This window comes from Orussus abietinus, unplaced genomic scaffold (assembly GCF_000612105.2).
Source record: "Orussus abietinus isolate OABI.00-Male unplaced genomic scaffold, Oabi_2.0 scaffold9, whole genome shotgun sequence".
Taxonomy (NCBI): Eukaryota; Metazoa; Arthropoda; class Insecta; order Hymenoptera; family Orussidae; genus Orussus; species Orussus abietinus.
Window position 1 is genome coordinate 42,787 of NW_019396004.1, and position 11,423 is coordinate 54,209.

Below are 11,423 nucleotides of genomic sequence, written 5' to 3' on the forward strand. Positions count from 1 at the left end.
CTCCCCGGGTTACGGTTTACTCGGGGAAATTTACGCTCGCTCGTGCTCGGCGTCGCCAGGAGCCGGGGTTCGAAGGAACGCGATTTCCGATACCTCGAGCCCCGCTGCGAAGACGGTGGGAACTTTTTCGGCCCCTCGGAGGTTGGCCGAAAAAAATTCGGCATCGAGACACCTGGGTGCAGGCTCGATCGATTCGACAAGAGAACTCCCGCGTCCTCGCGGCTCCGCAAGGCGCGATTTACGGTCGACCAAGACGAGGGCGATGCGATAAATCTACGGCTGCGCGTTTCGAGGCGCGAAATAAATGCCGCCCTCGTGCTCGGGCGAGGACTCGGCGAGGACTCGGCGAGGACTCGGCGCCTCTTCTGGGCGTCATTTCCAGTCCGGGTGATCGATCGTCGTGGCTCCGGGGTCCGGAGGTCGTCGCGGACGGCGAGCGGTGTCCGATATTCCGACCCGAGGGGAGCGACGATTTACCCGCCGCTCGCAGATGCGCCCGGAACGAGAGGCAAGGTACGCGTCCGCGCGACGGGGACGCCTCGAAGGGGTCCAATGAGCGCTCCTGAGGTAGAAAATCAAAGGTTTATTCGAAAATCGGTTACATCGCGTTCGTCGAGAGAAGGTTCCGCCAGCGTCCGATGCGTTTTCGGCGGTCGGCGCGAACGAGGGAACGCGTTTCCCTGGACGGAGCCGAGCCGTTCCCCGAGCAGGAGTCGGCGGCTTCCTCGGGCCCCCGGGCGGACCTCTTCGTCCTCGTCCCCGACCCGAGTCGACGAGTCGCGCGAAGCCAGCGTGGCCGAAAGTAAACGGAGAGAGAGAGGAAAAAGTGCAGGGGCCGAGCCCTCCCGTCGCCTTCCGTCCTCGGGAGGCGCTGACCTTGCCGACGAGCCGCGTCTCGGAGTGTACGGCGTTCCGTTGACCACGACGAGGCTCAGCATGCCGTATTTCCGCGAGGTGCGGTTATTCGGGTCCTCGGCGTTCGTTAAAGCAGGTTGCAGCAGTTCGCTTTCTTCTTGCGCTCGCCGCCCTCGGCCTGGTTCTCTCGAGCCTTGCGAGCGGCTATCGCTCGCATCAGGTCGAAGAACACCTGAAAGCCGAGCGGTCGTTTAGTCGGAGTCCCCCGACGGAGGAGGGGCGAGGGGAGAGGGTCCGGCGAGGAACGCGAAAGCGTGGCATGCTCTTTGCGCGCAAGCTGCGACGATCGGGTACGGGCGGCTCCCACCAGGATTTCCATCTCCCGAAACGCTCGGTCGTTGCGTCGCGTTAAACGAAACCGGGGGATGGCGGATCGGGATAAAGTAAAAAAAGGGTGGATAAACCAAATGGCGAACCTAGAGGATAATGCACTTCTTTTTCTTCCTCTTGGCGCGGTCCTTCCCACGCCCGTTACTCGCAGACTTGTCCTCGATCTTGCGCGACCTGATCTCGCGCATCAGGTCGAAAAACACCTGAAAATGCGTAATCTCTGCTGGTCTCAAGGCCCTCCAAAGCACTCGGGTCAGGGTGCACGACGGCCGACGCGATCGAGTCGATCCCGGGGATTCGAATCGTGGTCGGGCCCCGTACGGTACTCGTGCAACGCGTAGGCTAAACGCTCCTACGAAAAGCGAGAGAATGCACCAGTAGCGACAGTGTTGCGTTAAGCGGGGAACTACCGTTCGTGCACGTTCGCGATGTCTCTAGCGCGGGCAACGCGATCGAACCGCGACCAAATTACCGACGACGCGTCGGAAGAATCGACCCAGCCGGAGGGACAAACGTCGGCCGTGCAACTACGGATGCCGGCGAGCTACTCGTTCGACTTTGGCCTCGAAAGAAAAATACCGATCCTCCTCTCCTCCTGGGAATATTACCTTGTCGACGTTTTCCCTGGTCTTGGCACTGGTCTCCACGTATGGAACGCCCCACTGTTGAGACCTGGACTGTGCCTCCGCCAGGCTGACTTTCCTCTTTTCCTGGAGATCGCTCTTGTTACCCACTAGGAGGAAGGGAATGTTTTCGTCGTTTTTCACCCGGAGTATTTGCTCTCTGCAACGCAAATCAAACGAATCAACGGATGCGTCGAGTGGCTCCGATCGAAGTAACGTAACAGCGCAAGAAAGTGTGTCGATTGCCTGCGAATATTGTGAAAAAGGCAGCCTACTTTCTACGTAATATCGCTGCAACCTTAATATCCTCGACCGTGTTGTCCACGTCATAGAGAAGCGAGAGAATACCGGAAACCCAAATGGGTGATTCTTCCGCTTTTTAAAGAGCAACAAGATAAATGATTCACCGGAAACGCATTAAATAGCAACAACAAGCATCGAATCAAAGAGAGAAGAGACGCATATGTGATTTTTCCCTGGAGCAGAAAGTAAAGCGCATTTCCGAGTGGTTCTCACCTAAATTCTTGCGTGGCTTGAAAACTGTCGTCTTCCGTGATGGAAAATACGCAGAGAAAGCCCTCTCCGCTGCGAAAATAATTGTCTCTAATAGCTGCGTAATCTTCCTGACCCGCGGTGTCCAGAATGTCTATTTGTACCTCCTCCGCATCCAGTACAACCTTTTTCCTGTACGAATCTGCTTTTGTAGGTTCGTAATCTTCAACAAACTAATTCCACGCCCTCGTTAAATTCAAGAAAGACATTTTTTTTTACCACGAGTCCGAACCAAAGATAAAACTTAAAATAAATTCTACGTTTTGGATCGTCGAGTGGACGAGACATTCGATGGTATTCCTAAGTTACGTCGGGCAATCTAAATAAGGAGACACGGAATCCACCCACGCACCTCGTCGTACATAAATTGCAGAGTAAGGGCAGACTTGCCGACGCCTCCGCTGCCGACCATAATAACTTTGTGTAGGGCTTGAGTTGCACCTGGTTTCTTCGACATTTTTCACCAAATGATGGAGATCACTGGAACGGCGATCGCTAGGATAAACATTGACAAAATTCCTAAATGTTACTATGGATTTTACGAGTACCTAACCACGTGCGGCATACATAAATTAAGCAGCAAAACAGAGGACTACGAAACGCTTCCGCGGTGTTCCCATGCATGTGCCGTTACTTAATAAACCCAGGAAAGAATGTGTCCGTTATCGACATGGGAAATCAAGGACCCCCACCTTATCCCCTACGACAAAGAAACCCTCTGGTATTTCCTGCAACTTCTGAATCCAATCCTATTAACTACAAAACAAGTTCCATGCATTGAGTCGATGCGAAAAAACCCATGAAACTTCTTACGAAAAAATGATCAACACCTGAAAAGCCCAACCGCCCCAAGTAAAGACAACGCTGGTGAACGTCAATGTAAATAAATGTCAGACAACCGTTACGATGACAGAAGCATCTTCAGGAGTAGAAGGAAAGACCTGTTAATCGTGACTGACAAAGAACGATTATATTTCGATCGAGCCGACAGGAAATTCGGGGTGTGCACAGGGTACGAGCAATGAGAAAGGCGGTGCCGCCGTCGTACGTCCAGCCGAGGAGGGAAATTCAGCGAGCCGTACCGAGAACGCTCGAAGCGCTCCGCACCAGGAGTGAATACCCGCGTTCGCCATTACCAAGAATGAGCAAAAGGAGTCGATAAATACCTCTTAACGTCTTCTAACGGAGGATTCTCGGTCCGAGTGCTTTGGTCTGGCGTACTCGCGTCTACGCACGGCCGTCACGCATTGGTTCGTCGCTCAACCGCTCTGAATGGGCGCGACGGCCGCGGCGGGGCGCTGCATAGGTTATGTGGGTTACGGGGCGGACGTTTACTCTTAGATGGCGACCCAACCAGACCCAACCGGACCCAACCTGTCACAGATGGCTATAGTAGCGAATTCTCTCCCACGGCGCGAGAAACACAACTATGGAACTTCTTGCGATCCGAGCGCCATTATTGGCTGCGGATGCTATGTATTTATGTACATGCATGCATTCACCCAGTCCCAAAGGATTTTCTCGCCGCCAAGTTTCCACTGATTTTTGAGCTGCCCACGATCATTTGACAGGGTCGAACCTACCTATGTGGCATCTTTTACCGACCCTCGTAGGCACGGTACGAATCGAAGCGTGATCGTGTCCTCTGGCCTTTATATAGTTCGTGGAAAACGAAAGCACACAGTCCACGACTGCGCGTGGCGATTGCACGATACTTGCTAGCAATCGTGTTTCTAACCTAGTCGTCATCGAGCCAAAGTCACGGATATCTGCTAAAGTATGACGATAATTTGATATAATTTTCAAAAATTGAGCTTCGACGAGTCGTGGCCGGGCTATGTGTAAATAATGGAAAGAAAACGACAGGTGACATTGGTGCTTGGCGTACTCCAAGTGTTCTTGTGCTCTTTGGCTACAGCATGGGACAACGATCAGCTGGAGGTCTTCGATGTCGTCGAAGAAGTCAACAGAAACTTCTACGACCTGCTCGGTGTGCCGCAAGTAATGTTCTTTACAGTGGCTACGCTAGATATCGGTGTCATTTTGATTTTTGTCTTCCTAGACCATAGACATTTATGCATTGCCTTGTATTCTACTGGTCCAAAGGCCTCAATTTGTGTGAGCCACGTAATCGGTAGGGCAGTAAATTATTTTACAACCTCTTCGCGTGCAACTTGTCGTCGATAATAAAATTCTTATCCGAAATGTGGAAGCATTCGACACGTGGCTATGACTCGAGTAACTATTCCGATTTCTGGTTCTTAGGCAGCAAATGCTTCCGAGATAAGGAAAGCGTTCAGGAGGCTGTCCCTGCAGTTGCATCCTGATAAAAATCCTGCAGAAGATGCCGAGCAACAATTTAGGCATGTAAGTACAATAAAATCTAGTGGTAAAAAATCAAATAGGTTCGGAAAATTCCTGCTAAAATAAGGATTATTCGTGCTGTTTTTTCCTTACAGTTAGTAGCCGTATACGATGTCTTGAAGGACCCAGGAAAGAGAGAACTCTATGACGATGTTCTCGTCAATGGATTGCCAAACTGGCGATCCGCTGTCTATTATTACCGCCGTGTGCGGAAAATGGGACTCTTGGAGATGAGCGTCATCTTGTTCATATTAACGACCATTGGCCAATACCTAGTCGCATGGGCAGCATATTTTGAAAAAAGATACACTTACGTAAGCAATTGTCCCGTTCTCTCGACCGATTCTGCGATTCCTTCCATAAGTGAAAGTTCACCCACAGGAGCAAGTGCTCGGGAGTAAACTGCAAAAAATGCAGAAGAAAAGTAGAAAGAGCAAGGTGGATGTTCCAGACTTGGCGGATATCCTGGAAAAAATTCCTACTCCCAGCGTGAAGAATACGCTGCCCTTTCAGCTGCCCCGATGGACTTTTGCTTCCATCGTTGGCATTCCGTCAGCCTTTGGGACGATGCGAGAAGTGTGGGAAGAAAGGAAACGTAGAAAAAAGCTGGAGGAGGAGGAAACACAGTTAGTTCTTATTCTTATATGCCTCGAAAGTAAAGGAGCACCCACCCCCCGGTCACGCTTTTCAATCGTAGGGCCCAAGAGACCGAGGAAGTGGAACCTGAGCCTATTCCTCGTGGGCCCAAGAGGCGAAGAGCAGCCTTCACTCCACAAGAACGCCAAGGAGAAGACGCGAGACAACTCCACGAGAAGGAAAACAACAGGTCGAATCACGTCTACGAGAAGCCAAAATTAACAGGCGGTTTGTGGACCGACGATGACCTAGCGGAGTTGATCCACCTCGTCAAAAAGTACCCCGGGGGCACGACGGACCGTTGGGAGAAAATCGCCGACACGATGAATCGTACAGTCGCGGAAGTTACGCACATGGCCAAAAAGGTTCCCTTCCTTTCTCAGGCTCGGCTCATAATTTTCGCTCCGTCGGGAAACAAGTTGAAAGACCCCGTCTCTTTCAGATAAAGGACGAAGGTTTGAAGCCCGGTCAGGCGGCGGACGAAGTCCCTGCCTTTTCGGAGGAACCGTCGAGGAAGATCAAGACCCGTGGCGAATCCTCGGAACCTGCCACCGAATGGAGCCAGGAAGAGCAGCGCGCTCTAGAAGCTGCTCTTATAAAGTATCCCAAAGGAAACTCGATCGACAGGTGGGAGAGGATCGCGACCTGCGTCGAGGGTAAATCCAAGGTGAGAGAGAGACCTTTCACCTTTCTTCAATTTAAGACTTCAAACCTCAATTATCGAGCGAACCAAAATTCTTCTCCCGTAGGAGGAATGTCAAGCTCGGTATCGGCAACTGGTCGACCTCGTCAAGAAGAAGCGACATCCACAGTGAACGATACCTGGATTGGCTCCGGTCCCCGTAACTCGGAGCGTGTACACTGACACGGCGCTCCGTCGTTCGGATCGACATCCTGGGAGCCGAACTTCCCCCCTGGCCTCGAAAGGCCGATCCTGACCCGGCCATTTTGAATCCTCCAAAAAGCTTCTCTTCTTCCTTCCAAGACTGCGACCGTGGTCCATTGCACGATCGCGCACCACTTTCTACGCGTGTCTGCCCAAGATGTACTTATTTAATAAATTTAATAATTAAAGACGATCCACCCGCTCAGACCTTACGCGTTATTTATTAAAATTACGCAATATGTACAGACGTGTCTGCTACCGCACTCCAAGGACCCACGATACGTACCAAGGTTACTGACCTCAATTTCGATTCAATTCCGCCTCCTACGGACCCTGGAGATACGCCAGGCATTCGGCTCTTCGTATTTGTTATAGAGCGGTTCGAGTCGTTGATTCTTCTTGAACTTGCTAAGCTTCGTGGGGTCGCTAAACTTGAAGAAGGCCGGAGCGAATTCCACCAGCCATTTCGGATCGATGGTCGTCACCTCTCGCATATACTCCTTCGTAGTTTGAATCAATTCGTGATAAATCACCTGAAACGTCACGGTCGGAACTTTATTTCACCGAGTCCCTGATCGAACGCCACCGATTGTTAACCAAATCCCTGGATGGCTTACCCATTCGGGTTGTCTGTTGAAGAGAGCACTGCTAGGATGTATGTAGACCACTTGACTGTCCACCAGGGTCCGATAGCCTTCCTGGGGATCTTTTTTCGCAGCATTCCTGAAGAAGCCCGAACACACCGCCTTCTGAATTCTGACGGTATTCTTGCCAGCGGACACCACGTCTAGCTTGTGTCTGTCGAGTAATCGCGTAACGTTCGATAAATGTTTTTACATCTACGATCGAGACCGTTAAGCCACGACGACGTTCTCTCACCGGTCCATGATGCCGAGGAGCTGCTTGCGCACGTCCTGCGCTCTCTTCAGGGTCCGGATCTGTACAAAGTTCTCGTAACACCAGGCATTACTGAACTTGTTGTTCCTCCAGGAGTTGTAAACTGCCAGGAGAGTCAAATGATCCCCCTCGGCCTGGTTGAACTTGGCCTTCTTCTGATCTGCCAGGGCCTGCTTGTCTTTCGGCCTGAACATTTACAAATCCCTTAAGTACTGGGAAATTAGGAAAAGACGGGGAAGGTTCCCAATCGGGAAAATCCAGATACCTATAGAAAACGTTCTGCACGGAAAGCATGCTGACGATGGTCAGGATCTCGTCGGAGCACTGCAGGTGGACGCTCATGATGAGCATCTTGGAGAGATTCGGCTCCAGAGGGAACTCCGCCATCCTCCTGCCGAGCCGAGTGAGCAGACCCTCGTTGTCCAGGGCGCTCAGGCTGTGCAACGATTCCAAAGCCATGATCAACGACTCCACGGGGGGCGCGTCCATGAAGTCGAAGTGCAGCAGGTCGTTGATGCCCATCGTCTTAAGCTGCAGCACGGTGGTGGCCAGGTTGGTCCTCTGGATCTCGGGTACGGGGGTGGGCAGCATCTCGTCCCTGATCGAGAATACGGAACCGTTCTCACTCGAGCCAGAGGAACCAAGCGGGGGCAAAAGGAACGCCCGGATACGTTGCTAACCTGTAAGCCCTCTCGGTGTAGAGCCGGTAACACTTCCCCGGTCCCGTGCGACCCGCTCTTCCGGCCCTTTGCTTCGCGGCAGCCTGGCTGATCGGCGTGACGATCAAACTGTCCATGCCGGTCTTCGAATTGTAGACCTTCTGCTTGACGAAACCCGGGTCTACCACGTAATAGATCCCGTCGATCGTCAAGCTCGTTTCGGCGATGTTGGTCGCGATCACGACCTTTCGCGAGCCGGGGGGAGCGGGCTCGAAGATGCGCGTCTGCATCTCCGAGGGCAGGGCCGAGTAAATCGGGAGAATAATTAGCTCTGGGACGTCCGGACCCAGGGACTTCATCCGCTCGTACAGAATCTCGCACGCGGTGTCGATCTCTTCCTGACCGGTCAAGAACAGAAGGATGTCACCCGGAGGCTCGCGCAGATGGATCTGCATAACGGTGATCAGAGCTGCGTCCAAGTAATCGGTCTCCGGTTCCTTGGTGTACATCACCTGGGTGAACGAAGCGTATTACGTTGGTTGACTTGGCTGCAACGTGGTCGCGGACTTCCGGAGAACCCGTCTCCAGGTTTTTTACCTCGACTTCGAATGTCCTGCCAGGTATTGTGAAAATCGGCGCCTCGAAAAAGTACTGGGAGAACTTGACGGCATCCAAAGTGGCGCTGGTCACGATCAGCTTCAGGCCGGGTCTCCTGCCCACGGCCTGTTTCAGGAGGCCAAAGAGCACGTCGGTGTGGATGGTCCTCTCGTGAGCCTCGTCCAGCATGATAACGGAGTAGCTCTTCAAGTCTAGATCCATCAGACACTCTCGGAGCAGCATACCGTCGGTCATGTACCTGAACGAAGGGAACGACGTTAGGATCAACGGCCAATATGGTGAGAGTTTTCTGCTTACTTGATGGACGTCTCCGGACCGGTGCAATCCTCGAATCGAATCGTATAACCCACTTCCTGGCCCAGCCTGCAACCGAACTCCTCGGCGACTCTTTTGGCGACGGACATCGTTGAAACTCTCCTCGGCTGTGTGCAACCGATCTTACCACGAGCGGTAAAGCCTGCTTCGGCGAGGTACTGCGTGATTTGCGTTGTCTTTCCGGAGCCGGTTTCCCCGATGACGATGAGGATCTGGTTGTCGGTCACCGCTTTCACCAAATCATCCCTCAGTTTATAAATTGGCAAGGTCTGTCTCTGCTCCAGGAGGGTCAGGTTGGTCTTCTTGCCAAAGGAGGATTTCTTCCCTCCGATGACGTGCTTCTTCCACTCCGGAAGGTCTTGGGCCTGCAAACCTATCCCGCGCATGTTGGCAGCCAATGTGCGACTCTCGGCTGAAGGATTTAGAAACGGAATATACGGTTAGAAGAGTAGGTTGCTTTATGGATCTTGTCAATGACCGATTACGACGATGATTAAGATAGCGTTCGCGATCATTTACCTTCTGGGAGGGGATCGATCCAATTCTTGTTGAGACCAGTGGGTACGGAGTCCATTTCTTGCTCTCGTTGTAACATCTTCTGTTCTCTTCGTTCCTTGGCCAGAGCGCTCTGCATCATCGCTGCTTGAGCCAGCGATCCGTCCGGATTTTTTACGATTCTGACAGGACTCAAATCGCCGAGTGCTCTGCCATGTCCATGTAGGAACGGAGGCTCTTCTTCCACCAGCTCGATCTCCACGTCCTCCTCCTCGTCGTCTTCTCGCGGTAAAATCCCGGTTTCCGTGTCGAACTCTGGCAATTCGCTTCTACGTTTCATAACAAAATTCCGATTAATTCAGTAGAAAGATAAACTTGATCTTTCGTAATCATGCAGTACCGATCGGTTCTGACTTACCTGTCGATACAGGAAGCCGCTAGCATTTGTTTTATTTCCCACTTTTCCGGCGATGATAACCTCTGTACACGTTTCCTAGAGCAGGTCTCGTCCTCGTCGACATTACCTCTCAATTCTAATAACGACGTCGGTCTGTCGGGGTTTCGAAGGTGCTTCTCATCTTCTTCGGCCTTTGTTACATTTGCAACGGGATTCAAATCTCGACCGGTTTCTTGATCGACATCCTTCATACTCAGCGATACCTGATGGGATGGATGCGAATCGTTACCTTTACCTATTACCTTTACCATCTTTTGCTTCCGACAGCTTACCTTCTGACCTCCGACGTTAAGAACTTTGACAAGGACTTTCTGTCCTCTGGAGACAACGTCGCTTGCGCTAGCAACGCGTCCTTCTCTTCGCAATTGAGATACGTGGACCAGTCCTTCCCATCTGCGCCTTAAACCTTCCAGTTGTACGAAACAACCGAATGGAACGACATTTGCTACCTTACCCGAATAAATTTTTCCAACTTCAGGGTCAACGGAGAGTTCCTCCGCAGATTTCGACCTCGATCGTTCCGCTTCGTGTTTCCTGCTACGTTTTGAATCTTTGCGATCACGAGACCTTGATCTTTTTCTTTTCTCTTTAGACCTGGACCTCCTGCGATCTTTGGAGCTGCGACGCTTTCCATCGCGATTTCTGTCTCTCGAACGCGACCTATGTCTTTTGTCCTTGCGACTCGGTGACCTAGATCGAGCTTTCCTTTCCCTGGACTCGTGTCTTTTATTTTTATCTTTACCTTTGTCTCTTTTCTCGCCGCTATCATCGGATGCTGTAACTTTAGACTTATTTTCTTTTTTCAATACCATCTTATTTTTTTCATTGGATGGTGCCAGCGCTTCCAATGACAGCGTAGCTTCGCGAACAACCTCTTCGTCGTTCTCTTCCTCCATTGACAATAATTTTGGTCGTTCGTCTGGCATAGCCAAAGCTGGAAACATCCGTGCTAGATCATCTTGCTTCGTATTTGATACTTTAGACTTATCAGGGGGAATTTTAATTGGTTTCATGTGTTGAATGATCCTAAGTAAATTTCCAATGAAGGAGTCCTAAAATTAATTCCAATTAATAGGAAACCACTGCAGCATTTTACATTCAATTGGTATATCAACGATTATTTACTCTAAAAAAACACTCACCGAGAATTCTGCTCCATTTTCGATTAACACATTTTTAAACGATTCAAAGACGTTGTTCTTCTCGGCAAGATGTATTATGTATTCCGCTAAACCGAGAAATTATTATATCAATCGAATGTTTAATTAAATGCCTCTATACGCGCGACTCTAACAACAAACATAACCTCCTTACCCAAGTCCTTATCGTTTAACCCCAGGTGATTCTCCAACTCGGTGCAGATCTTCGAAACCAATGATAGGTGTTCCAATTTTTCCACCTCGTCCATTTTCTCGATTTTTCCTTCGAATCAAGAATTTCTCAAAGAAACGATCACGTTGCATTCTATACCAATCTTCCGTTGCACATCTTCCGATGTAGCCCAACATTAATCACACAACTGAAGGTAGCCATTTTGTTGTCCACAGACAAAAAGAATCGACTATCACTTCAACCCAACGGAAAATATTCTTTCCATCAAATTAGTCTTTCGAACGAGGGGCTGTGATTTTTTTCCTGAGTTGGGCCGCCATTGGGGGTAAGTGTATGAGCTGCCT

At 50.8% G+C, this 11,423-nt stretch overlaps 3 protein-coding genes across 6 annotated transcripts; 1 reads left to right on the plus strand and 2 right to left on the minus strand.

The window, feature by feature from the left end:
• Nucleotides 1-568: 568 nt before the first annotated feature.
• LOC105700870 (ras-related protein Ral-a) lies at nt 569-3,753 on the minus strand. 4 transcript variants are annotated; one of them, XM_012427097.2, is made up of 6 exons: nt 3,587-3,752; nt 2,773-2,915; nt 2,385-2,593; nt 1,854-2,028; nt 1,332-1,448; nt 966-1,087 (listed from the first exon to the last, which is right to left on the minus strand). In XM_012427097.2, exons 2-5 carry the CDS (start codon nt 2,875-2,877, stop codon nt 1,332-1,334), a joined length of 606 nt encoding a protein of 201 aa, XP_012282520.1. In that variant the 5' UTR covers nt 2,878-2,915; nt 3,587-3,752; the 3' UTR covers nt 966-1,087. The 4 variants fall into 4 exon arrangements, with proteins under 4 accessions (XP_012282523.1, XP_012282520.1, XP_012282522.1 ...); XM_012427099.2 differs by lacking the exon at nt 3,587-3,752 and adding an exon at nt 3,320-3,351; XM_012427098.1 differs by lacking the exon at nt 3,587-3,752 and adding an exon at nt 3,251-3,333.
• A 328-nt stretch (nt 3,754-4,081) lies between these two features.
• LOC105700864 (dnaJ homolog subfamily C member 1) lies at nt 4,082-6,499 on the plus strand. Its single transcript, XM_012427089.2, has 7 exons — nt 4,082-4,421; nt 4,686-4,787; nt 4,880-5,098; nt 5,166-5,410; nt 5,482-5,785; nt 5,863-6,087; nt 6,170-6,499. The coding sequence occupies exons 1-7, from the start codon at nt 4,269-4,271 to the stop codon at nt 6,233-6,235; spliced, it is 1,314 nt and encodes a 437-aa protein (XP_012282512.1). The 5' UTR covers nt 4,082-4,268; the 3' UTR covers nt 6,236-6,499.
• A 9-nt stretch (nt 6,500-6,508) lies between these two features.
• LOC105700863 (ATP-dependent RNA helicase DHX8) lies at nt 6,509-11,335 on the minus strand. Its single transcript, XM_012427088.1, has 12 exons — nt 11,062-11,335; nt 10,890-10,975; nt 10,020-10,799; nt 9,709-9,950; nt 9,315-9,619; nt 8,778-9,207; nt 8,460-8,718; nt 7,884-8,374; nt 7,469-7,801; nt 7,186-7,389; nt 6,924-7,104; nt 6,509-6,839 (listed from the first exon to the last, which is right to left on the minus strand). The coding sequence occupies exons 1-12, from the start codon at nt 11,153-11,155 to the stop codon at nt 6,618-6,620; spliced, it is 3,627 nt and encodes a 1,208-aa protein (XP_012282511.1). The 5' UTR covers nt 11,156-11,335; the 3' UTR covers nt 6,509-6,617.
• Between the last annotated feature and the right edge of the window lie 88 nt (nt 11,336-11,423).

What these genes read in the sequence shown, in the direction of transcription:
- LOC105700870 (XM_012427097.2), bottom strand. Translation starts at nt 2,877, where the DNA reads ATGTCGAAGAAACCAGGTGCAACTCAAGCCCTACACAAAGTTATTATG. An exon ending in TGCAATTTATGTACGACGAG is followed by an intron (nt 2,594 to 2,772) that starts GTGCGTGGGTGG and finishes GCGTGGAATTAG; the next exon opens with TTTGTTGAAGATTACGAACC. An exon ending in CAAGCCACGCAAGAATTTAG is followed by an intron (nt 2,029 to 2,384) that starts GTGAGAACCACT and finishes TTTGCGTTGCAG; the next exon opens with AGAGCAAATACTCCGGGTGA.
- LOC105700863 (XM_012427088.1), bottom strand. Translation starts at nt 11,155, where the DNA reads ATGGACGAGGTGGAAAAATTGGAACACCTATCATTGGTTTCGAAGATC. An exon ending in TTAACGTCGGAGGTCAGAAG is followed by an intron (nt 9,951 to 10,019) that starts GTAAGCTGTCGG and finishes CCATCCCATCAG; the next exon opens with GTATCGCTGAGTATGAAGGA. An exon ending in GATCGATCCCCTCCCAGAAG is followed by an intron (nt 9,208 to 9,314) that starts GTAAATGATCGC and finishes TAAATCCTTCAG; the next exon opens with CCGAGAGTCGCACATTGGCT.
- LOC105700864 (XM_012427089.2), top strand. Translation starts at nt 4,269, where the DNA reads ATGGAAAGAAAACGACAGGTGACATTGGTGCTTGGCGTACTCCAAGTG. An exon ending in ACCTGCTCGGTGTGCCGCAA is followed by an intron (nt 4,422 to 4,685) that starts GTAATGTTCTTT and finishes TCTGGTTCTTAG; the next exon opens with GCAGCAAATGCTTCCGAGAT. An exon ending in GCGTCGAGGGTAAATCCAAG is followed by an intron (nt 6,088 to 6,169) that starts GTGAGAGAGAGA and finishes CTTCTCCCGTAG; the next exon opens with GAGGAATGTCAAGCTCGGTA.